Source organism: Alligator mississippiensis, chromosome 12 (assembly GCF_030867095.1).
Source record: "Alligator mississippiensis isolate rAllMis1 chromosome 12, rAllMis1, whole genome shotgun sequence".
In the NCBI taxonomy this organism is placed as follows: Eukaryota; Metazoa; Chordata; order Crocodylia; family Alligatoridae; genus Alligator; species Alligator mississippiensis.
The window spans coordinates 57525737-57551532 of record NC_081835.1 but is presented as its reverse complement, the minus strand read 5'-3'; the positions used below and the strand labels follow the sequence as shown (position 1 = coordinate 57551532).

At 53.5% G+C, this 25796-nt stretch overlaps 1 protein-coding gene and 1 non-coding gene across 2 annotated transcripts; one reads left to right on the top strand and one right to left on the bottom strand.

Annotated features, from left to right (window-relative positions):
- Positions 1 to 1935: 1935 nt before the first annotated feature.
- TRNAR-UCU (transfer RNA arginine (anticodon UCU)) lies at positions 1936 to 2028 on the bottom strand. Its single transcript has 2 exons — positions 1992 to 2028; positions 1936 to 1971 (listed from the first exon to the last, which is right to left on the bottom strand). It is a non-coding gene; the product is annotated as a tRNA-Arg (tRNA).
- Positions 2008 to 18582, top strand: SLC27A4 (solute carrier family 27 member 4). Its single transcript, XM_059715591.1, has 13 exons — positions 2008 to 2252; positions 5380 to 5546; positions 6321 to 6715; positions 7982 to 8140; positions 8852 to 8921; positions 9062 to 9153; positions 9788 to 9897; positions 10379 to 10588; positions 11052 to 11178; positions 11823 to 11960; positions 12579 to 12743; positions 13891 to 14037; positions 15226 to 18582. Exons 2-13 carry the CDS (start codon positions 5386 to 5388, stop codon positions 15381 to 15383), a joined length of 1932 nt encoding a protein of 643 aa, XP_059571574.1. The 5' UTR covers positions 2008 to 2252; positions 5380 to 5385; the 3' UTR covers positions 15384 to 18582.
- Positions 18583 to 25796: the final 7214 nt, after the last annotated feature.

The window sequence follows — 25796 nt, the reverse complement described above, 5'->3', positions numbered from 1 at the left end:
CTAGTCCAGCCCCCTGCTCAAGGCAGGATCATCCCTGACTAAACCATCCCAGCCAAGTATCTGTCCAACCTGCTCTTGAAAACTCCCAAGGATGGAGGTTCCACAGCTCTCTAGGTAGCCTGTTCCAATGCCTGACCCCCCGTGTGGACAGAAAGTTCCTCCCAATCTCCAATTTCCACTGCTGCAGCTTGAGGCCATTGCTCCTAGTCCAGTCCCTATGGCCACAGAAGAAAAGTCCATCTCCATTCCCTCTATAATCACCTGCAGGTATTTGAATACTGTCATCAAATTCCCCCATAGTCTTCTCCAGGCTAAATAACCCTAATTCTTTCAGCCTTTCTTCATAGGTGTTGTTTCCCAGGCCTGTGATCATTTTTTGTTGTCCTGCACTAGACTCTTTCCAAACCATCCACATCTTTGAAGTGTGGGGTCCAAAACTAAACACAGTACTCCCGGTGAGGCCTCACCAGTGCCAACTAGAGCGGCAGACCTTGTCCATTGCTGCTTTCCCTCTGGGGCGCAGGAGCATGTCCACAGTGGCAGAGTTTTATTTTAGGCTGTCCAGTGCCCAGCGTGATGGCTTCTAGACACTAAATAATAGTAAACAGTGAGTGAGCTGGAGGGGGAGGTTGACACAGACCCTCGGAGACCCCGGTGCATGGGTAAAGGCAAAGAAAACTGCCCTGGAGGAGAAGGCGGCTGCCTCCCTCTGCTCCCACATGCGCTCTGAGTGAGCGAATGCTTGGTCAAAGCTGCTAGGCTGAGGCTGGTAGGAGGCACCGGTCTGGCAGAAGCATGTGCACGTGTTCAGCCTGCGCCATGGAGGAAGTCCCATCCCAGAACAAGCCCGCTGAAGTCAGTAGAGCCACCTGCATCCTTAAGGGAAAGCCTGTGCTTCAATGCTCGCAGGATGCTGGTGTCAAATCCAGGCGACAGAGGGCCCTGACCTGGGCTGCTGTCAGTTTGGATTGGGGCTTAGCTGCGAAAGGCCCTGACCTCTTTTATGCAGCTTTGAAGCATGGAACAGAGATTAGCTCGGTGAGTGACACTTCCCCGTGCCCCCGGGGGGAGCAGAGACATAGTCACAAAGGTTCCCAGGTTCGCACCGCCACGCGACAGGCAGATTCCCAGACGGGGTAGGTTCAGTCTGGCTTCAACATGCGCTGTCTGAGTCCCCGCTCCTACGCACGGTGCCGCTCCCAGAACCATGGCTGGGCTTGGGGTAAGGTCATGCACCCGGCTCTGTCACGCCACGCTGGCTCAGACGTGACGGCGGCTTTCGTGGCATGGTTAGAAATAGACTGGAAAGAGCGTGTCTCTGCTAGGGGGGGCGGCCGGGTGCGCCGGCTGGTTTTGTATCACGCCGAAGCCAAAATGGGTTTCTTGTCTCAGATCTGTGGCTATGCCTGGAGGGCAGAAACGTGCCCTTTAGTGCAGGCCAGCTGCAGCCTTGGCACCTCGTCGCCAGGCCAGGTCCGGTGGCAACCAGAGCCAGCGAACCCAGCCCAAAAGAGCTCCATCAGCCTCCTTCAGGAAAGGGGCACAGGGGGGTCTGAGCAGGCTGCCCCAGGCGTGCCACCGACACCGACACCCACGTAGGCGGCTTATATCTTACGCAGGCCCTGAGTCTGAGGGTGGCGGCCGGCGGGTCACTCGCAGGCGCTCAGGTGCAGGATCGGGCCCGTCAGCTCCCCAGCACAGCCGGGCTGACCCCTGCCGGGGTGTCTGCAGGGCCCGGAGCTCAGCGCAGGTCCTGCAGACAAACTGAAAGAGAGGGAGAGCTTGGCGGACATGACTGCGGACGCGTGTATAGCTGCAGTGCGTGTGTACACGTATTTACATGCACGTGGATGTGTCCACACGCGCGTACATCCCACGTCCTCGGCCCCGAGCCCCGGCTCCCCGCAAAAGGGCGGCGCGGCGGGGCCCAAAATACGACTCTGGTGGGACTCGAACCCACAACCTTTGAATGCCGCCCGCCGCCGCCGCGCTAGAAGTCCAATGCGCTATCCATTGCGCCACAGAGCCGCCGCGGGGACCGGGCTGCGCCGCCGCCTCCTCTTGCTGCCGCGGCCCTGCACCCCCGGGCCCGGCGCGGCGCGGGGCGGCACCGGGAGGGGAGGGCGCTCGCGGCTCCCGGCCCCGCCCGCGCCGCTGCGGCAGGACCCGCCCCCGCCGGCCCGGCTCTGCCCGGCGCGGCCCGGCCCCCTCCCCTCCTCCGCGGGCGGCGCAGGTGCGAGCGGGGCGCCGAGGTAAGCGGCCCGACCTTGCGGCGGGGATGCTCCGGCCCGCCGGCCCCTGGCCCCGGCAGTGCCGCCCCTGCCCCCCGCGCGCTGGGGTGGGGTGTGGGGCGAGCCCCGCGCACGTGCGTCCTGGGCGAGGCCCCCCCCGCGCTGCGCCGGGCCGGGCCTGCGGGGGGAAGAGGCGGCCGGGTCTGGCGGGAGAGCACGGGGGCCCGCTGGAAGTTGCAGCCCTGGCGGGCCCGCTGGGGGCTGCGGCGGCCCGGCCGGGTCTGGCGCTGGTGGCGGCGGTGCCAGCTGTGCCTAGGCAGCACCGCGGAGGGGGACAGCAGCCCTGCCCTGCCCTGCCCTGCCCTGCCCTGCCCTGCCAGGCTGGCCCAGGTCCTGATGAGCTTTACCTCCAGCTCCCCCCTCTCAAGGTCAGGCAGCAGGAGGGGAGAGGGCCGAGGAAGCCGCCAGATGCCCTGGATAATCCTCCCCTGCTCTACCTGCCTTGGCAGCGAAGGGCGAGCAGGGCGCTTGGTGGAGGCAGGAGCAGGGCCTGCTGCGCTAGCTCCTAGGGGGCGCGTGGCACCCGGCCTTCAGCTCCTGGGCTCTGGGGGCTGTTTTGGGGTGGGGTGGGGAGGAGGTCGCTCATCACCGTCTGGCCTCAAGGGGCTGTGCAGCGAAGCAAATGGCACATGGCGCCGGGACCCAGGCAGCTCCTGGCACCTCTGCAGTCAGTGCAGGCCTCAGGTGCACTAAAACCAGAGCCTGTGTCTCCATTGTAGCTCCTGCCTCTGGAGCAGCCTCCCAGCTGAGCTATGGGCCTTGCTTCCCTGGTGCTGATGCAGCTGGACAAGATCTGAATCCTAATGCAGAGCAAGCAGAAGGGAGAGCCCTGCTGGGTGCAATGCCTCCCGTGGCTGGGCTCTGCCCTGTGGGGCGCAGGGCCGTGCTCTCGGTCTGTTGTGGCCCTTGTGCCTTTTGTGTGGCTAAGGCTGCTAGGAGGCCATGGTGCCCCAGGGGGTTCTTGACCCAGGTTCAGCGCTATAGCCCCCACCTTGCTGGTGATCCCCTGTCCCTTCCCCCTCCTGGGTCCAGGCCAGGAGTGCTTATACTCAGAGCAGATGAGATGCTGAATGCCTCAGCTCACAGGGGCCTGGCTGGAGGGGCCATGTAGGCATGCTGTAATCCCTGCCCTCTTCAAGTGAGTTTGTACAGCACCTGGCACAAAGGGACCCTGGTCCTGACTGCAGCCCCTTGGCGCTATGGCAGTTCAAGTGCTAAACTATGCTACAGGTCGGGCTGTATCTGCAGTGTGGTAATAGGGAAACTGAGGCACGGAGTGGGTGTCTTGCAGCAAGTCAGTGGAAGAGCTGGATGTGAACCCAGCAGTCCTGGTCCTTCCCCTGCCAGGACCACTGCCTTGCCCTGCTGTTGGTCTGACGCTGCAGAGGCGCGTGGCAGGGGGTGTCAGAGCTGTGGGCCAAACCAACAGCAGGACCTGCCCCTGGCAGCGAGTGCTGTGACCAGACGGAGGGTGAGTGGGGCCTGGAGAGTGGGGGTGCCCTCAGCGGGGGGAGGAGGGAGCTTCAGCCAAGGTACAAGGCCTGCTGGCTCTGTACCAGGTTCCTGCCGTCCGACATGTCCATCAGGGAGCATGCCATGGTCGGGCCCCAGGGTTCGAGGCCTGTGTGCAGCAAGCGATGTATCTCTGGGGCCTGCAGTTCTCGCTGGTTCTTGCTGCATGAGAACCAATGTGCTCTGGCTCCAAGGGCCCCTGGCGAAGATGGGCATGTCCTGGAGCCTAGAAAGCCCCCTCAGGCTTTGCCCTGGAGCAGCAGCCTGGTGCTGTCCAGGGTCCCCTGCTCCCCCGATTGCTCGGGCCCAAGGAGCCTGACGGTGCCAGACGTTGCATTCATTCCCGAGAAGGGAAAGGAAACGCCCGTTGATTTCCTTCCTTTTGCTGGCTGCCTATGTGGAGAGGAGAGCTGGGGGCTGCCCTGGCCTCTGCACCTGAAGCTGCTATGGGGAAAGATCCTTTGCCAAGTGCCTGCCCACACTGCACCTCTGCCTGCAGGGCCAGCCATCCCTGGGAGCTGCCTCCCTGTCCCACGTTGGGGCAGGGGGATGTGCATGCAGCTTGTCCCCTCGCCTCTGCATGGCTCAGCTAGGGAGAGTGGGGTGGGCTGTAAATGGACTTGTGCTTGAGACTGACCTGAGCTCTGCTGTGTCTCTGTGCTGATCATGCTGCTGATCCCTGCTCTGCTGGCCCCAGTGGGCCGTGCCTAGCGCTCTCCCAGCAGCCCCCAGCCCTTTTCCCACTCTCAGGGGTGATGGGTATCTTGGGGACCCCACCCCTGCTCTACTTCCTGGGATTGCACTGGCTGTGTCCCCTTGCTGAGCTGTGCCAGGAAGGTGCTGGGTTGCCTCGACCACACAGCTATTTATACAGTTCAAAGGGTTTGTTTCCTGCCCTTGTTCCTGGTTTCCACAGAGCATAAAGTTAATGCAAGCACATGGAGCCGGGGCTGGGGTCAGAAGAGGCCAAATCCCACCCCGCCAATCCCCTCCATTGCCACAGTCATGACACACGCAGTTCCCCTCCACGCTCACACACTCTCTGAGTTAAAGGGGCGTCAGGAGCTGTGGTGTGAAGAGGAGCACTGACCTGCATGGTTGGGTAAAGGTGATGGTTGAATTGATCTGGGGCTCCCCAGGCATTGTCTGCTTAATCCATGCAGTGGTCCCCTACCGGTTCTCCCCATTTGCCCAGTGGGGAAACTGAGGCAGATGGGTAGAGTGACTTGTCCAAGGCTGCTGAGAGCATCTTGTCAGGAGGTGCACCCTGTCTCTGTCTGGTGACAAACTCAGGGGAGTGAGGGGGTTGTGCAGACAAAGCGGACAGCAGCCAGCAATTGCCAGGTCACTGGGGAGCCCCCTGGGTGCCATGCAAAGGCTGAATCCTGCTGGTCTTTACTGCTGTGCTGCTTGCCAGGGTGACTGAAGCAAAAGGTGGCTTGTGTCGCTCTCCCCAGAGTGTGTCTTGAGCCTTGGCAAGGCGGGTTCACTGTGGGGCACCCCACTAACACTCATCCTGTAGGATCTGTCATGAGAAGGCCACTGATACCTGGCTCTTCTGCTTTGTTCCCACCAGGACACCATGATGCGTTTGGCCGCGGTCACTGGGCTGTTCCTGCTCTTCAGCAGGTTCCTGGAGCTCTCCTGGGTGCTGGTGTTCACTGGCCTCTTCATTCTCCTGTTGAGCTTCTGGGGGTGGAAATTTCCCATCATATTCATCAAGACGATAAGGAGAGATGTCACGTAAGTGTCCTGGGGACATCAGTAGGCAGCACAGACTGTGGAGTGGGAGCTGGGGGCAGCTCAGGTTGGGGTTGCAACCTGTGGGGCTAAGCCATTGCAGAGCTGGGTGCACCCTCCTGCCAGGCTCTGGTTGAAGGCCCAGCCCCAGGCTGAGGTTACCATCAGGCAGCTCAGCTGAGGACAAGGGTTGTCCCTGTAAAGCTGGGGGAAGAGTCACTCTTTTGGACTCTGCAATCTCTGGCAGAGGCTCCCAGAGGGAGATAGCATTTCTGCTGAGGTCTAGCAGCTTGCTTTAACCTTGGACTCCAGCCTAGCCTGCAAAACACTAGCATGGCATGCAGTGTTTGTCCCCTGGACCTGGTGCTATGACTGGTGCCGGGAGAGCTCAGGAAATGTGACAGGCTTGGAGATGAGCCAGCTGGGGGGCAGGTGGGGGCTTAGGGAGGAACGGGGGCCCCTGGGCTTATTGTGGAGTGTTAAGTGCCCTGAGATGGCAGAGCTGCTCATTTGAGCCAAGGGGCACTCCTTGTGGCAGCACTCCAGGCAGATGCGGGGGGGGAGCTGTGTCCTAACCTTGCCCCAGCTTCCAGGCCTCTTGGGCAGGTTGTCTCAGTGCCTTATGCAAATCCTCCCACCCTCAGACATGCTGTGAGGGCACTGCTTCCTCCATGCCATGCAGTGTCCCTCATCCCCAAAGGCCAAGGGAGGGAGATGTGTGAGGTGGCCTTTGGGGCTGGCCACTGGAGAGAATCCCTGTGTGTGGTATGTTGGCAGCACGGGGCTGGTCCTGCTGAGGGTGAAGTGGAAGGTGTGGTGGCACGTGAGGGAGAAGAGCACCATCCCCAAGATCTTCCAGGAGACAGTCCGCAGGCACCCAGAGAAGACTGCGCTGATCTACCAGGGGACAGGCGAGAGCTGGACCTTCCGGCAGCTGGATGAGTACTCCAACCGCGTGGCTAACTACCTGCACGAGCAGGGCTTCCGCTCTGGCGATGTGGTGGCCTTGTTTATGGAGTCCCGCAACCAGTATGTGGGTCTCTGGCTAGGGATGGCCAAGCTTGGGGTGGAGACAGCGCTCATCAACTCCCACCTGCGCCAGGAAGCCCTGCTGCACTGCATCACCATCTCCAACTCCAAGGCTGTGATGTTTGGAGCAGAGATGATGGAAGGTGAGGAGTGTCTTGGGGGGGTGGGATCCCAGGTGGGTAGGTCACAGGTTTTTCCAGCTCTCCATTACTTCCCCACACCCACCACAGAACCCCAGGGAGAAGCTGCCACAGCAGTCTCTCCTGCTGTGGGACACTGAGCTGCTGTAACGTGGCAAGTAGGGAAACATTTTCAAGGCTGCATTTAAATCCAGCCCTGGACAGTTGTGCCCAAGGGTCTGATTCCTCACTGAAATGGGATGATGTCAGTATAAAGCAGGGCCTAAGAGTTGGCTACTGCGTGGTGGCTGTCTGGCCACTTCTGGTGGGTCTCCAACCAGTCCCCAACCAGCAGGTGTCCACATCCCCTAAACTGTCACTGGTGCTGGTCTCCACTGGCTGCCAAACTCTGAGTCTGCAGTGGGGCATGATTCTTGTTCTGCTACCTGGTCTGTGGGATGGAGAGCTGGGCAGGGCTGGAAATGCTATCTGGGGCTTGCTCTGCTGTTGTATCAGTGCTAAGGACAACAAGCAGAGGCCCAGGTAAGCCTGAGTTCTCCCTGTGAACATCTCTCTGCCAGTGGTGCCACTTCCCCACCCAGCCAGAGTGCATGGGCACAGAGGGGAGTCAGGCAAGAGACCAAAGGAAAGCAAGGTCTTGTCCACATCACAGTGGCAGCTGGTTGCTGCCTTCCTGCTTCTGAGGGGGACTCCTTCATAGGAGCAATTTCCACCTTCCTTGTCTTGGACCCCTGTTGCCAAGATCTCTGCTGTCCGGTTCCAGCTTTTGTGCATTTATCCCCCAGCTCCCAGCTCAGTGTCAGCAAACATCAGTTTTCACACATGAGAGGCAGCAGGGCAAGAGAATAAGGAAGCAGGGAGTGGGGTCTTCTGATGTATATGTGGTGTCCAAGGGCTCTGGAGTCTGGGGCTCTGGAGTCTGGGGCCAAGAGCCCTGGGCTGGGGCCAGTAGAGACCGGCCAGGCTTGCACTGAGTGATACTCTTGTCCTGGGCTGAAACTGTTTCATGGCATGAGTGCTCTGTGGAGCATAGGGCAAGCATTGCTGCTCCAGACCCACCCTGTGTGCAGCCTTCTTGGGAACACTAACTAGTTTCTGAGCCAGGTGTTCTCTTAGGTGGGTGGAAAACAGGTTGAGCCTGGAGAGAAGAGTGTAACGTGAGCTTGGATGCGTATGTACACATTAGTGCTGTGAGCCCTTTCTGATCCTCTCCCCAGGAATGTCAGTGTGACAGTTCTTTCCTTGACCTGCTCTCTGCTTCCTCTCCAGCCATGCAGGAAGTGCAGCCCTTCGTGAAGAAATCTGTGCGTCTCTTCTGCTCTGGGGAGTGGCACCCAGAATCCGCTCCCCTGGGAACAGAACACCTGGACCCCCTCCTCCAGGCAGTGCCGCAGCACCAGCCAAACCCCTCGGAGAAGGGCTTCCTCGGTACGTGTTACATAGCAGGCAGTGGGTTATCAAGCCTTTGGGAAGCTCCTTGTTCTGTTTCCATAGTCTGTCCTCTCCTGCAGAGGTAGCAGAAAATCCCAGGACACTGGTACATGATGCTGGTTCATCTGAGGCGAATCAGATCCAGTTCTTATGAGGGAAGAGCCGCTGTGAATGTCATGTACCTGTCTGCTGCCCCAAGGCATGGCATAGTGCTTAGCACGAGCTTGCTGTGGTGCCACCCTGGCCATGCAATGGGACACACTAGCCAGCTGAATCGGTACCTGGGACTCTTTCCTTGGCACTCTCCTGCAAGCACAGTGCAGGCCTGAACCTGCTTAACTTGAGTAAGAATGCCGCAGGCGACTGCCGCTGTGCAAATTCACCTACACTGAACACCTTCAAGAGAAAATTGGATGATTATCTTGCTGGGATCCTATGACCCCAGATGACTTCCTGCCCTTTGGGCAAGGGGGCTGGACTTGATGATCTTCTGAGGTCCCTTCCAGCCCTAATGTCTATGAAATGTGGATGATGGTTTTAAATGTGGTGCTGTGATGCTAGTTGCCAGGAAGTGTAAAAGTACCAAGTGAAGAGCATGCAGGTGCTCATGGGCCTGGCTTGTCCCATCAGACTGGGGTCCCAGCCCCCTGGGAAACAGAGTTCCCAGCACCTGGGGATGTACCATTGACTCCTCTCTCTGCCCACCAGATAAACTCTTCTACATCTATACCTCTGGCACGACGGGCTTGCCTAAGGCTGCCATTGTGGTCCATTGCAGGTAAGGTGGGGAGTGGATGCAGGGCTCAGAGACAAGTAGGCTCGGTGGGGTGGGACATAGCACTAGTCACCTGCGAGTGCACAGCCTCCGGGCTGTCCCTCTGGCCTGGCTGCTGACACAGCCCTTCCTCCCGTGCCCAGGTATTTTCGCATGTCGAGCCTGGTTTACTATGGATTCCGCATGAGGCCGGATGACGTGATGTATGACTGCCTTCCACTTTACCACGCAGCAGGTAAAGACCTGGCTTCATGCCTGGAGCCTCTGCTCATGCCTCCCCCTGTCCCAGAGCCCGTCCCCTTGACCAAAGCATCATCCCCTTGCTTGAGACATCATTCCCTGCTGCAACCATGGCTGTTGTAAGCTGCCCCTGCTTCCTCCAGTGTATGCTGAGGAGGGTCAGGCCTGTTCATGTCCTTGTGTCCCATCAAATATACATAAAAGATTTCACGAGGCCCTTGAGTATCATGCTGAAGGACTGGGAACTGACACCAAGGCTGTTTCTCTGTTCAGCACTAGAAGCTAGGCCAGGACACTGCTAGCATGGACTTGGTTCTGCTCCTGACTCATCTGCTAGCTCCTTCTATGACAGTAGGAGAGGGCCGGTCTCTGTGGGGTACTCTCAGGACAGCCTGCCTCTGTGGGGCACTCTGAGACCTCTGGATGGCTGCTGCTAACCCACACCAAAGCATTAACACTGTGGGGGCTGTGAGTACCACAGGTGATAGTGCCATAGGTGAAATGCTGTTTTGAACGAGGGGATTAAAGATGAGAAATTCCCCACCCCTTCCCCCTCCAGCTGGGTTGCAGTTGGTATCAGTTTCCCTCTCCCATAAGATGGCAAATCCCTCTGGCTCCATCTCTACCAGGAAACATTGTTGGGATAGGCCAGTGCCTGCTGCATGGCATGACCGTGGTGATCCGCAAGAAGTTCTCAGCCTCGCACTTCTGGGATGACTGTGTGAAGTACAACTGTACGGTGAGGAGGTGGAGGGTCTGGAGGACTGGTCCAGGATCCTTGGGCTGGTGAAGGTTGGGGCCTCAGATGTCCTTGCAAGCAGGGTCTCTGTTTCTCCCAGGTGGGGAGTGGGAGTTTGGTGCAGCAAGTGCTCTATGATCCACTGGGGAGGGAGAGCAGTTAGTCCAGGCTAAGCACTATCTGTAGTGAGTGACGTGGGGAACACCAAGGCCACTGGTTTTTGCATGGGAGCCAGAGGCAGGAACTAAACATGAGTTGGCCAACAGGACATCTAAGTCCCATTCTTGGCTCTACCACTGACTTGCAGAGCAACTTTAGTCAAGTCCCTTCCCTGGACTGTGCTTTCAACTACCCACTTACAGAATGGGGCTGTAGGTGCCAGTCTGCCCTAGTGTATGGGAGAGTGGGCACTGGCCCAGGGCCCTGAGCAGACAGGAGAGTGGAAGGGTACAGCAGGTCACACCTCCCATCCCTCCCACAGATTGTGCAGTACATCGGGGAAATCTGCCGCTATCTCTTGAACCAGCGATACCAGGAGGCAGAGCGGCAGCACCGTGTACGCATGGCACTGGGCAATGGTCTCCGCGCATCCATCTGGAGGGAGTTCATGGCTCGGTTTGGGATCCCCCAGGTTGCTGAGTTTTACGGTGCCACCGAGTGCAACTGCAGCCTGGGCAACTTCGACAATAACGTGAGGCCCTGCTCCTGCCTGGCCCTGCTGGGCACTCCACCTCTCCTCTTGGTTGCCGTGGACAGTTAGGAGGTCTCATTCAGACACATGGCCTTCATGTCACTGGTGGGAACTCCATGATTCGTGCTCCAAGAGCTGCTCTGGCAGGCCAAGCCAGGATGGGTGGCTGAGAGCAGACTTGAGAGCAGGTGTCAGAAGCATCCTCTGATCCTGGGGAGAGGGATGGAACAATGGCTGGGTCTTTAGCCCTGTGGGCCCTCCACCCCAATGTTTGCAGGGAATCCAGAGAGACCTGGGGCAGGTTCTCTCTGGTCGATGGAGCAGCACACCTCCAGCATTTCTGGAGACCAAGGCAGGATCCATCTCTGGGGGAGGAGATAACTGCTCTGGATAAGAAACAAGTCTGGGCAGAGAGGTTTGCTGGCTGCAATCGAGCTGCATCTCAGAGGCACTTTTCTTTCAGGTTGGTTCCTGTGGCTTCAACAGCATGATATTTCCTGGTATTTATCCCATCGGTTTGGTGAGGGTGGACGAGGACACCATGGAGCTGATCCGTGGCCCAGATGGGCTCTGCATCCGCTGTAAAACAGGTGAGGGCATGGAGGGGTGACCTGGGGAACCAACCCTTGCTTGTGCATCCCCCTGCCCTGACCTGTGCACCCCTGCCCAGAGGACAGCAGCACAGGAGTCTCTGTTTAGATGGGTGACTGAGTTTGTCTCCTTTCAGCCTTCAGTTCAGCAGAGATCAGAATCTAGCATAAATCCACAGCTGCCCAGTGCCCTGCATGAAATGAGTTCAGTAGTTCTCAGCCCAGTCCCCAGTTATCCATGTTCCTACAGTCTTTACTGTGGGGGGCGACTGCCTCATCACTCTGTCAGCTGTGTCAGCAAGGCCAGGTACTTCATGGACCAGGCAGATGGAGCTCCCTTCAACTTTTGCACATCCCTCCAGAACAAGCATGAGCCCTGCTGGGAGGACGATATGGGGGAAGCTTACTGACCCCATCGTGAGGGGGGATCCAGTGTCCAGGGCTGTCAGTTCAGCCCCTTAGCAGTGAGAGACTTGCATGCTAGAGACCCTATCCTTGCAAAGGTATTTCCTCCCTCCCATCCATGCCCCAGCTTGTGTGGGTGCTGGCTGTGTGCCTAACAGGTGCTCTCAGCTCTGTGTGCTGCTATCTAAGGCAGTGTCCTGGCCTTGACTGACCATGCTTTCCATCCCTCTCACTGGCAGGGGAGCCAGGGCAGTTGGTGGGCTGCATTGTTAGGAGCAACCCACTGCAGCACTTTGATGGGTACCTGAATCAAGCAGCCACCAGCAAGAAGATCACCCAGAATGTATTCTCCAAGGGTGATTCTGCCTATCTCACAGGTGAGAGGAGCGCCCAACCTGTCCTGCAGCCCCTTCTGGCAGCAAGAGCTGGTGAGGTAGCATATGGCCCCCACTGGCCGATTCCCTGATTGCCAGTGGTGATTGCTTTATCAGCTTTGCCCACACAGCCTAGTGATGTTGAGCCTCCCCTTCAGGCTGATGTGAACAATGTGAGCCATGGGGCAGGCCAGGAGCCTTATCCCTGCTGGAAATATCAGGCACACAAAGGGGAATTGACAGGTTCCAGGCCACGAAGCAAACCCGGTGGGAGAGTCCTGCTACATAGCTAAACCCAAGATGTTGCATTACCTGCTGGATCCAGCTTTCTCTGGGTTGCACAGGGCAGCAGGGAGCCAAGACACTAGTTCTGGTTGCAGCTTTGCCACTATCAGTGTCCCCTCTCTCATGCCCTCTCCCTGATTGCTGGCATGGGGAGGAAGATGGTGACCTGCTGCCAACAAGGGGTGTTGTAGCTGTTGCATGTAGTGCGTGTTGGGATCCCTGGGCAGAGAGTAGTCTAGAAAAGCAGAGCATCACACCAGCTCTATCCTGGTAGTGCTGGAGCTACTGCCAGTGGCTCTTTAACTCCTGCTGCCCTTTGTTGCTCTGCTTCCCCAGGAGATGTGCTGGTGATGGACATGTATGGGTACATGTACTTCCGAGACCGCACTGGGGACACGTTCCGCTGGAAGGGTGAGAATGTCTCCACAACAGAGGTGGAGGGGGTACTGAGCCGCATCCTCAACCTGACTGATGTCGTTGTCTACGGAGTGGAGGTGCCAGGTAACTGGGATGAGAGGGCAGCTCTGCTCTTGCCAGCCTGCCTCTGTCCTTCATGCTGTGGCAATAGCTCTTTACCCCTTTGGCAGGTCCCTGCTGCAGGCCACAGCCTGCTGATCCTTTCACATGGTACAGGGGTGAACAGGACCCAAGTAGCAGAGCTGCCCATGGGCCTGCACAGGGCAGCTGTGTATGATCCTGCATGCGGTGGTAAATTTGGTGGCTCCCCATCGCCAAAGCCCCTGTCCCAGCTGGCACTACTTACTCTCCTCAGCAGAGAAGCCAAGAACCAAGTGGGCTATGGAGCATTGCCTTCTCACCACTAGTGGGTTCTTCCACTTCTGGTCTGAAGTGCACTGGGCAGGACTTTGAGGGGGAAGCTGTTAACTATGTTTCTGTGGATAGATGGGAGGCATGGGTCTGAAGGGTGGGCTCACAGAGAGAAGTGGCTGTGGTGGGAGAGTCAGAAATCCCAGACAAGAGCTAGGTATGTGAAATAGCTTAGGTGAGAGAGAGTGTTTATGTCAGCCCATGTTCTGGACCTGGTTTCCTGCCAGTGGGTGGCTGTGATGCTGTCTTTTTCATCTGGTTAAACTCCACCTGACGTGGGTGTAAGTGGACAGGAGGGGCTTGAACTCAGAGAGAAGTATCTCTAGGGGCAGGAGGTGACCACTGGGTGTCGCTGGCACCCCTTGCCCTGTGGGGCTCTGGCATTCAGCCTCAGCAGAAGCATAGCCAGTGGTAGAGGACTGAGAGACTGGGCCCTCCCTGCAGGTGTGCCCTATTCTGAAGATGCGCTAATGACAGGGTGGTGCCATGGAAGTGCCTTTTGCAGACTGCAGTGGACGTGTTGGGGTGTGGGGGAAGCCCTAGTGGTATCTCTCATGGATATAGTTAAGGTGACTGGTGGAGCTGTGTGCATTGCCTGGACTTCTGAGCCTGCTGCAGAAGGCCTAGCACTCCTCCACCACCTTCTGGAATATGTGGGGGAGATGCCTTGTCTGTTGTGTCCATCCTTAGGATGCTGGCCTCACCTATTCAGGCAGTTCCATCCCTGGTCAGATGAAGTTCTTAGCTGGCCTAAACGGGTGGGGTGATAATGCACCAGACCCCTCCTGCCCCTTACATCACCTCCTCTGCTATGTTCCAGGCATGGAGGGGAAGGCGGGCATGGCGGCCATTGCTGACCCTGAGAATTCCTGCAACCTGGAGAGCTTCATCAGTGAGCTCAAGAGGGCCCTGCCCTTGTACGCACAACCTGTTTTCCTGCGGTTCCTGCCAGAAGTCCACAAAACAAGTGAGCCCTCCCTGGCCCGCGTGGCAGGGCAGCCTCATCTATCCTTTTCACAATGTGGAGGGAGATGGGGTGGGAGTGATGCCCTGGGTTCTTAGAGGGTGTCTGGGGAGTTTCCCCTTACTGTAAGAGGAGGAGAATGATAGTAAAGTGCCTGGAGATCTGATAAAACCTCAGGTCTTACTCAGCCTTATTCATTAGATGCTTACATCAGACATTTAGACAGACACTTGGCTGGGATGGTTTAGTCAGGGATGATCCTGCCTTGAGCAGGGGTCTGATCTAGATGACCTTTTGAGGTCCTTTCCAGCCCTACTTTCCTATGATTAGACAAGAAGCCCAGGAAGTCAGGACTCCTGGGATCTGCTCCTGGTTCTGATCTGTGTGATTTAGATGAGGTGTTTGCACTTTCCAGTCTATAGTTTCCCCATCTATGAACTTGGGATATTCTGACTTTCCCTACATGGACTTGTGAGATGTAATTCATTAATGCTTGGAGATTCGCCATTGAAAGTTGCAATGGAACTTTACTGATCTGCTTGGTTTTTCAGCCAAATATGGTTTTTGGATGCTTTTCTTCATTCCACATGCCTGCATGGAGCTTGCAGGATGGCAGAGAATCAGTGTATCCTGTGCATCCTGGCTGAACAGCTGTGTGCTCAAGATGGCTGTCAGCAGAATTAGGCTGGAGCTGCAGGGATGGGCTCTGCTGTCTTCAGAATCACGTTCTGAGCTTCCCAGCAAGTCTGATCTATGGCACAGTCCCACTAGCCCAACTCCCCAACATGTGATCCTGTTAGCGGTGGCCAGAAGAACTGTGCTAATACAGCCCAGACCCACTCAGGGTAGCACTCTGGCCTTTGCTGGGAGAGGCTGGCCCTCACATAAGAGGTTGAAGAGCCTTTCACAGCATCGGTTCATGGGAGAAATCTTCTAGATCAGGCAATAGACTCATGCTTTAACATTCTAAGATCCCAGATTTGGTCCTAGCTCCTGACAACCTTCCCCATGGTGTGGAGAAGGATCCCCCATAACAATAGTAGTGTCTGCAATCTCTACTTCAGTCTTGGTGGGGCAGGATCTTACAAAGGGCAGGAGTAGGAAGGCAGGGGCAGGTACCTGTGAACTGCAGCCATGGAATGAATGGTTCCTTGCTGCCTCTGACTTTCACCCCTTGCTGCTTCCACCCAGGCACCTACAAGTTCCAGAAGACGATTCTGCGCAAGGAGGGTTTTGACCCCACGCTGGTGAAGGACAAACTGTACTTCTTGGACTCTAGGCAAGGCCGGTACCTCCCTTTGGACCAGGAGGCCTTCACAAGGATCCAGTCAGGACAACAGAAGCTGTAACCAGTGAGATTCTGTTGGCCACCTCCCCCTGTCCCTCTACTGCAATGGGATGGAGTGGGCAATAGGAAAGAAAGGGTTAAAGGATTATAATGAAGGGCATGCTAGGGCTTTTGTTTTATGAGTTTTAAAGGTAAAGGTTCAGGGGACTGGAGAGGGGGAGAGGTGACATACCAAAGCATAGAATCATTATGGCTTTATTTTCTATTTTGTACAACAGTAGTCCCCTGGGGATGTGCGCATGGGGTCTTCAGTTCACCTTTGGCCAGTGCATGTGCCATGGGGGCTGTAGGAGCCACCATGGAGGAGGAGGAAGGGCACCCGCTGCCCATGGGACTCTGATTCCAGGTTTTTCTTGCTTGCTCTCTTTCTCTCCCTGTTCTGCGGATGCTGCTAAGTCCCAAAAGGGCTGGTGACAGAGATTCCTCATGAGGGTCTCCTGGGGGTGATGCTGTGCTTGCCTTTTCCCCAAGCATCCAGCTTGTGGGAGCCTGGCCCCTGCCACTGAACCACTCAGTGGGTGGGGACCAAAAACATGACCCTCTTTGCAGGCTGCTGCAGTTGAGGAAGGGGAGAGGGAGCAGAGCAGACTGGGGGCACAGGTTTCCCTGCCATGCCTCACTCTTCCCAGGAGTCAAACCTTTTTTTCTTTCACACTTTCTTTCTTTTTTTCTTTCACACATATATATATTTTATATATAATGTGTGTATATGTATATTTTGATTTTTATCTTAATTTATTGGATTTTTTTTCTGAAAAAACAAAAATACATATTCCGGGCTCATGCATTGGTGTCAGGACCATCCTAGCTCTGCCCTAGTGCTCATATACTCCTCCCATGTGGTGGGAGGGATCTGCCCTTGCACTTGGGACCAGTCCTTTTCCAAAGGTTAGGGCAGAAGAGGAGGCTGCGGTCACTCCCTGAAGGGACCAGCTGAGGGCACAGCAGTCTTGTGAAACTGCACCCCTTTGGCTGCCCCTGGGGAAGTCTTCAGTGCTGTTGTCTGGACATGATGGATTCTGTAAACCTGACTGTGTTCCTCGCTCACCTTGTTTCATAAAAGCCAGGGGATTAAGAGCTTGGCTTGTGTTCTCGCTGAGGTGCTGAGCATTTGCAAGCCACCCAGGAGCCAGTGCTTAGCACCTCAGAACCTAGCGTCTATCTCTCGAGGGAGCACCATTATCTGGGCCTGATTCTGTGAGATCTCTGTGGGAAAGGTGTTGCATGGTGGGAGGCCTCCAGAGGGGAAAATGTTTTGGAGGTTTTTTTTTAATTTTACATGTTAGCCAGATAAGTCTTTTTTTTTTTTTTTTAATTTCTGTCTGTTTGGGTGGGCAGGCTGCACATCTGCTGCCTTATGTGTGCTTCCACAGGTCCCGCACCTAACTTGTCTCCACAGCTGAGTCCAAGCATGGGACCCTTGAGGTTTCTCTGGTGTTGCTTGTTCTTGCTTAATCCTGCTGCTATATTGGGGTCAGGTGGGGGCCCGGCTTGAATCCTGGCTGAAGGAAGCAGAAGCAGTCGAGTCTGAGCAGAGAATTTTTATCATTCCCCCACCCCTCGTTAGAAATGGCCAGTAGGTGGAGGAGACTGTTCTTCTACCGGGCTCCATGTGAAGGGCCAGGCTTTCCAGTGTGCCCCTCAACATGTGCCTGTTTGCACACATGGTGCCTGTATGTGAATGAGGGGAACTGGGTTCTCACTCGTGCACTAGGTCCCCAGGCATCCACTGGGGACAATAACCTGCAGCCTGGAACAGCTCCAGGATTTCATGGACTTCCCTTGGCCAAGCTTAGAACCAGACATGTTCTGTTGCAAAGCAACAGGTCTGGGATGTGAGCTAAAAGAAATCCCCATCTCCATTAGATTTAGGACTTACAGTCTTTTGCTACTAGAGGTGGGAGCCCCAGTGGCAGAGGAGAGGAGAGCAACGTGCCCAAAATAGGGCGAGGATATAATGGGTTCATGGATGTTGTAGCTATCCCTGTTGGGTGTGTCCACACTATGAGTTGCCTTTGGGTTTTTGGCACATGGTAACAAACTGGTAAAATTCCTGTGTAGTTTGATCACTTCCTCCTGTGATGCAGGTTGAGGTGGATGTTCAAGGAAAGTGGATGGTTACCTAACATCAGAGAAAGAGATGCACTTTTTCTTTTTAATCACGTAATGACCTGGCTATCAAGTCAGCCCTCGGTGCTTGCAGCATGTGGCTTTAAGGAAAATAAGCAGTTTACAGGTTCCAACTAGATTCGTTATTTATTCTCCCGTCTGCTGCTTCCATGTTAGAGTAGATCTAGTTGTGGATGATGCAGTGTGAGGTCTCTGGGATCAGCCAAGGGGTACACGTGCGGACGAGCGAGAGATCCCAGTCTGAGGGTGTCGTTTTAGTGATACGCTCTGCAGAGCTGAGGTCTCTCTGAAGGTCCTGCAGGTCTGCCCACCAGAGGGAGAGCAAATGGTGGTTGCAGTCACTGGGGAGGGATGAGAGAGGCATACATTCTGCATCCCATGGCCAGAGCCATTTTATCCTCAGAGGTCCAAACATCTCCTGGCCTGATGACAGTGGCAGTTGAACTGGGGTGGAAGGAATTATTGAGGACGACAACTTGCCATCCATTGTCTCACTTATGCACATCCTTCTCCAAGATACGCTCCAGCACTGGGATGCCTGCATGCCAAGACACCACCCCTCAGAGCAAAAGTCTAACTCAGCCCATCACAGTTGCTTTCAGGACAGCATTTTCCCTCATGTGCTGTCAGGAGCCTTTCTGTCCTCTGTGCTGGTCTCCCTTTCTCCCTCACTCTGCAATCCACCCCTCTCCCCTTGTCCTGGCACAACTGAATGTTTCTCTGCAACCTTTCCCCTTCACCTCTCTTGCAAGTGTTGGAACAAACCCTTCCAGTGTCCAAGATGTTCGTTTTTGCCTCTGCTGATTGTCTTTATTTCAACATCTACTCAGGAACAGGGTGGGGTGGGCTGGGGTGGTGGCACTGACGGGGTGGCAGGGCACAGGGATATTGTTATCAGCTCTTGGAAGGGTTGAGAAGGAGTGAGAACTTGCTTTGCATCCTCCTTGGACGCTGTATCATTATCACATGACTTCTTCTTTTTTGACGTTTCAAACCTTATGGCCTGTAATTCCTGTCGTGAAATAAAAACATGGGATCTTCATGTCCAATAAAGGAGGATTTCAAATTCACTAGCTCCTGGATCTTATGATTGTGTGCCATGGCACGACTTGTTTAACAGACCCTGGCTGGGGACTTGAAATCAGTGCCTGAGTCCCAGTTCACCATTGTTAAGATTTCATCCTATTCTTTTGCAAGAGAGAAAAAAGCTCCTGGCTGACTTCTGACTACCTTGGGAGCAGCTATGGTCAAGGATCTCTGACTACATCAGGTGAGGGGAGAAGCTTGCTCTGACGGTTAGATAAGGGCGTGATAATCTGGGATCTTCCTTTCTATTTGTAGCTTTGCTGACAATTCAGTGGTTGATATTATACCACCTTTTAAATGGTTGTAAAGCGGTGTGCAATGTTTGTAAAGCAATTTGCAATCCCCCTTCTTAAAAGATGCTCATACAGGTGAAAAGTATAAATGATATGTATCAGTTAATGCAATTAATAGATATAAAATGACCCAGACAGCCATATAAAAAGGAGAGGGGTAAATGAGCAATCTTAATTTGAGTGCTTGACTTTTGCAATTTTGAAAATGTTCTTTGATGATGCAGGGACAAACAAGGGTTAGGCAGACCATGTTTGTTCACTTTCCCAGATTTTCAAGAAAGCAAGCTAGAATAAAACCCTAGAAATTCCAGCGTGTGGTATCAAACTGGTACCCATTTGGGTTGCCAGCAGGGCTAGAGCCTTTAGATCTACCACATGCAGCTCAGCCTCATGAGCTAAAAGAGTAACTGAGAGCAGCGGATGGTGGTTGTCCCCCAGCACAAGGTAGGAAGGGGATGCTTTGTTGGTGGGTCTCACGGGTCTCTTCTAACAAATGAACTGAGAGACTTGGAGATTGTGGGTTTTCTTCCAGGCTCTAGTGGGGAGTATGCTCTATTGAGTGCAGCCTGTTCTGCCCAGATATTACCCTGTCTGCCCTGACACTTTCAACCTGTCCCCATCACTGGCTCTTAGTCCCAGTCCCATTCCTCTCCCATGACCAGAAACTAGTCCCTAGTCACTGGGCTTCTGATCTCAGTTCTGGCTTTCTTGCTCAGCAAGTCCTAGTCATGCCCCTTTGAAACTCCCTTTTCCCATGGCAGTCCAGTGTTACAATTGAAAGGAAAGCCCTGCTCAGGCCCCATCCTGGATCCTACCTAGTGCAGATGAAATATTCAGGGTGTTTAGCTGCTAAAATCTCTACTCTGCAGGTGCAAGCTATTAATTTGATAAAGGTTTATAACTTGGTCAAATTTGGATGGATTTTCACAAGGATGTCATATCCCTGGAATAAAGGAGGCATTTCAAGTCCATGCTTCAAATGCATAGAGGGTCTAAAGCCTCTTTAAAAGGTCACCATTTTTATTTTGATGTGGGGAAATACAAAGCATTCTTCTCTGCCTTGCTCTTGGGAACAGCTGAACTATTTTGGCTAACATGAAAATAATAGCCTGAGGCAAATATGTAGTGTTGAACATTTCAGCAGGGATGGTCAAAGCTTAGCAGGTTTATAAGCAACCACAACAGCATCTTGTAACAGGAAGTGTTGGGCAGCCTGAATAATATGCAGTGCTACTAGTCCTGACTATCATAATGGCTCTGGTGAAAATCTGTTTTCTATGAATAATCAAATCCTTACAATCCTATTTTGCTTTTCCATCACTTTCCAGTCTCCCATGTTGTAGATATTTTGTTGTTTAGGAGTATTCACCAGACAGCCTGAAACTGAAATCTGGTGTTAGACATTTTCTTTCCATTCCCCTTGTTGCCGATTATAGGGCTGTGGATTGGTAGTGACATTTCTTCTTGGTACAGAACCACAGGGAGGGATCAGCCTTGCTGCACAGGTGACTTGGAGGCCCATGGAACAGATGTGAGGGTTCAGGATTTGGGAAGCTATTGCAGGGCATGAGCAGAGGTGTGGAGGGAGTGGAAGAAATGATTATATGTTGGTGGATCTACTGGTAAGCTGAGCTAGCAACTGTTCCTTTGGGGCAGCAGGGGTGAGTGTGCCATTAGGGCTGTCTTAAGCTGTAAGACCCCTGGGAGGCTGTGTGGAGAGAGTCCTTCCTCTGTTCACTAATGAACAGCCCGGATTCAGCCAGCTCTGTGACTGCAGTTGAGCCCGAAAACATTTTGTGGACTTTGCACACAGAAGTGGAGAGAGAAACAGGTAGGTCTCAGGTGGAGCCTGCTGCTTCTCATGTTTGTCTTTGCCTTGTATGTGCTGCTGCGAGTACCAGAGAAGCGGGTGTCCCACAGGAGGACAAGCGAGATAGAACCACCTGCCTGCAACGTCGGCCTCTGCTAATGCTTGATTTGCAGTCAGTAAAGCTGCAACTCCTGCAGCTGCCAATGGGGGGTGTACTGGGCACAGTTAACATCCCATCTGCTTGCCAAAAGCAGGAGATGCTGGTCTCTATCCTCTGGTGGGATTTCACCCAGCCCTTGGGGGCAGGTCAGAAGAAAGCTCCTAGCCACCCTCACACCTGCCTCAAGCAGGCATGTTGTGCTGCTGCAGATACAAGGTGACAGGGCGGATTCAGTGGGTGTATAAAAGCAGCTGGCTTGGTGTTCAGATCCTGACAGTGTCAGGGGAAGGCAGCGCCTTCATGTCCCTTCAAGAGACCAGTGTTGCTCAGGCACTCCAGCTCCTTCACTAGTGCATGTGGTTTCTTGCAGACCAGAGGGTCCTTAGTAGCCACATCCTTTCTCCAAAGAGGAACGATGCTGCTGGCACAAGCAGTGCGATGGAAACAAGGCCACAACCCATGTTAACACTCCTGCATGTCTGTAATGACACTTGCAGCTGCTGGTGCCCTGGTGCAGAGATCAGAGGCTTGGGCCCATATTGGGAGGAATTCCAGCCTCCAGGCTGTATGTAAAGGGCTCCTTTGCAGATGGCTGCACACTCCCTCAGGGGCCTTTATGGCAGCATGGCTGGTTAGTACATTCCCCAGAGCACAGGAGTGAGGACAGCATCCGTGTCACTCGGTGGAGATGAGCTGCCTGCCCTCGTGCTCCATGCTTATCACTCCTCACCGCTCACATCAGCCTGAGGGAAGTGAGGTGTAGGAAGGCTTCAGCCTCTGCTCTGCTAACTCAAGGTCACCTGCTGCTCCCCCAATGGGAGCAGAAGTCAGCCTCTCTCTCTAAAGCACCTGTACCAGTTAGGGGCTGTCAGTACTGTTACAAATCCATGGAAGATTCCTCCATGGCTGGGGGTGACAGGAGATTGATGAGGACGTGGCTTGAAGTAAATTTAGCACCGACGAGAAATGAGGACAGGGTTGTGCTGTCGGTATGGACACAAGGCTGGAGATGCCTCTTATGCTCTAGCCAGAACTCGCACCCCGACTATGCAGCACTCGCCTGTGCCTCACGCAGCTTCACGTGTCTGACAGGTTGGGATATGCAGGAAGACTGCAGCAACTGGGAGCACAGAGACATTTGGATGGGAATGCTGGCAAAGCAGAGGACTCATGGATAGGGGAGGCCAGGAATATTTAATAAATGGGAAACAACCTGGCAAACTGCCCGCCAAGAGGAAAGCAGTCAGCAGGTCTCTGTTAAAAATAGGCCTGTCAGCCAAAGACGTGGCTCCTTCCCTTGCAGGAAGTTTCAGAAGAGCTCTGTTCCTATGAACGGTCAGGGTTTCAGAACATCTTTGCTCCCATTTTGGCACCTGGGCAAACAGAGTATCCAAAGAAGTGACCTGTGCTGGGTGCCCCTCTTTAAAATGCCAATGCTTGAGATGAGCTAAGTTGTTTTGGTTTTTTTTTTCAGAATTCAGCACACTGCCCCTCTCCTTTGTAGAGCAGGTCATTTAGAGCCCAGAAAGTTTGGCCCCACCTATTAATTGAGGTGCTGTAATAGGATTACATGGTTACACTAGCACCTGGCAGGAATAAGTCTTGGAAGCATAAAGGAAGCACGCAGAACGGTACTATTGCTGTGAATGTTTGCAATGTACCATGTACATTAGTGCCCTCGGGTCTCAAAAGCACATAGGGAAGTGTTGAGAGCTACAAAGATGTTGGTGTGCTCCTTAGGAATATGAATACCCTAGTTCACTGGGTAGCTCCCATGTAAATAAGAGAATCTGGGCCAGAGAACACCTCCACAGCTTGTTACAGAACAGTGTTGTGTTACTCCTATTTTAACAACGGGCTTTCACAAAAATCCCATGCGCCCTTGAGTCTGTGAGAAAGCACGCATCTCAGAGGTGCATGAGGCTCTAAGAGGAATGGCACCGGGGTAACGGCACTCCTGGAGAAGTGAAAATGATTCCTCTAACCAAAAGAGGAAATGCCACTGGGCAAACCAGCCTATTGCAGGCAGTTTGCTGGGTGTATGTAGCCTGTGCTCCACAGACCAATATTGAGCAGATTGATGATAAATTGCAGGATTTGGAGGTCAGTGCGAGGGAGTAGGAACTACAAAAGAGGTCTGGGGAGGTGGGAGATCTTTTTCTGTTGTTTTTAAAAGCTGTAAAACTGGCACAATTCGTCCTGGGAAACGGGCCAAAGATTTGCTCTTCCAATCTAATTTGGAGCATGACCTGTTCTCATTTAAGTCTGGGGAAAAAAACTCCCTTTGACTGGCATAGTGCACAATCAAGCCCCTGAAAAGCACAGGGATGATTCAATTCAATCAGAGCCGGTTTGACGGCATCCAGGGATGGGGGAGACTCCATCAAAATCGGGGAGAAACACCCAAGCTGCCTTGTGGTCCAGACACGGGCTTTTTGCATGCGTCTCCTAGGGGCCTCCTCCAGCTCATCCTTGTCCCCAAAGAGCTATGATGTGGGACCTGTGCTCCCATTGTCACCTTCTCTGATCAGCATGATTCAGTCTTTCCCTGGGCTCATCCTGCAGGCTGCTGAACTCTTTCAGCCTCCATCAAAGCTCTGAGGACCTGAAAATGTCAGGCAAATCCCACTGGGCCTTTGGCACGTATAGGGAAGGGATCTGCTCTTTACATAATACAGTGCACTAATTGCAGAGGGCTGTGCAATCCCAATCAGTGTGATAGAGACTGTTACAAGCAATAACCAAAATGGATGGAGACAGTCCAGGCTAGAAGCGTGTCCCTCTGTGGAGGAGCCCCTAGCCATCCAAGTGGCCTCTGGCTTGGTAATAACAAGGGGCTAAGCAGCAGAGGGCTAGCCGTGTTCTCAGCTTTGAGTATCACTTTCAGCTATTCTGAAGGTTAAACGCCTGTTTAGAGCCCCCTATTGAAGGTAGAGACGGGGGTGCGTTATTGTTTAAATGCCCTCAGGCTTTGTTTAGCTGCTTTCAACGATCCCTTGAATTAAAAAGCACTGCACTCCCCCCAGCCCAACACCCCAGCCGGAACATAAGTGCCTCCTGGGGGAGGCAGGCAGCTTCCTGTGAGCTGTAATGACATTCAGTGCTCCATCGGTTCAGCTCCCGCTTTCTTTTTGCTGCAGTTTAACCCGGGCACAGAGGCCGGGCTCCATCTTACTGATCTCTGCTTGACACCCAATTACCACATGAATGGGAGAGAAAGGCTGCAAAAGGCTTTAACTCCCACTGACCCTCCCTCCCCTCTGCCTGCTTCCCCCCTCCCAAGCCCCCTCTCCTTTCTCTGATGCAGAGAGAGTTCAAAACTGAGACTGGGAAATCAAACAAAGCCCAGAGTAAGGAAACCCATTGTTACTGCTTCAGAGAGAGCTTCAGTTTTCCCATCTATTGTTCCCCTTGAAGTTTGACTTGATGTGTGGAGGGATGCAAACAGCTGTTTGTGGATTCCCCTGATGCTTTATTGAAAAATAATTGAATCCTCACTACAAGGCTCCCTGATAAAATGCTTCCTCGTAGCACTGGGCCTCATTGTAAATCCCTTATTTATAAACTTCTTGTCCCTGTAAAATGCGATGGCTACCCGAATCGGTTCCTCTTGGATAAACTGTGGCCAGCGGAGGAGGCACGTCTCTTCCACGCTCAGGGGAGAGAATGAGGAACTGAAACAACCACCACAAAAGAAAGTTAACTTTTTTATTATGTAGGTAAATTCTCCAACCAAGAATGAATTTATGACCTGAATTTTTCTTTAGTGTGGTTGCATTTGTGGGAGGGGAACCAGGATGGGCAGTGTATAGACTGTGGTAAGGCAAGTCTGGGCTGTTTCCTGTTGCACGCTGGGGCACATCGGCTTGGGATAGCCACTGTATCCACCACAACGACACTTACTAGCTTGTACTTGCAGGCCAAATTCTGCTCCTGGTTCCACCCATGCAACCCCAGTTAGATCAATGAAGAGTCACCCTTGTAATCAAACAGAAGATTTTGACTGAAAAACTTTGAGTAAACCTGAGCTTTGATTAAGCTATTTCTGAGTTTACACCATAACTCAATGGGTTACATCCAGCAGAGTTAGCTGTGAATTCCTGAGAGCAGGAAATGTGTTTATCGAATGTCATCTATGCTTATGATGACAGTTTGTCAGTAGTTATATGCATATTCATTTTTATTAAGACAGGTTATTTCCTCCAACAAATTTAAGGGATTTTTTTTTTTAATTGCTGCAGCTAGCTTTGATTCTAATGAAAAAGTTTCTTATATCCCAAGGCACCTGGTGCTCATTAACATGATGCCGTAGTGTCTCAGGTGTTCAAAGACTCTGGGCAATTCTGGAGCTACACATCTGGATACCAAGCTGAAATATCTTTGTGTGTATTGTATTATGCTTTTTCTTTCTTTGTTTTGCCATAGGGAAACAACACAAGAATCTGTTCTTGTGATATTTCTACAATCCAGGAGCAAAAATCCTCCTCCAGCTCTCCAGCCTCATGCATGGCTTCTGGAAGCATAACGTTGTAACAATGAAAAACAAACACAACTAGACATTTCCAGTACAAGGCACCAGACCCTGCAAGCAGCCTTTGTGACTTCTATAGAGTAACGCTACACGGTGCTCTTTAAGGATGCATATCTCGATAGCATCACTTGCTTCCCATAAAATGAAGTTCAAGGTCTCAGTCCTTATCTTAAGATACTTCACGGTGTGATCCACCGGTATCTAAAGGATCATCTAAAATATCTACAAGATATCTAAAACTTTGAGACAAAGATCATGGTCACTCCCTGGCACTATGAAACTTTACACTGAGAGCAAAGTTCATCTGTGCAGGAAAAAGAGCTTTCTCAGGACCGGTCTGAGACTGCGCGATCCCGCCATCTCCCTCCAGGAACAAAGGGTATTACAGAAGTCCCCACCTCCTG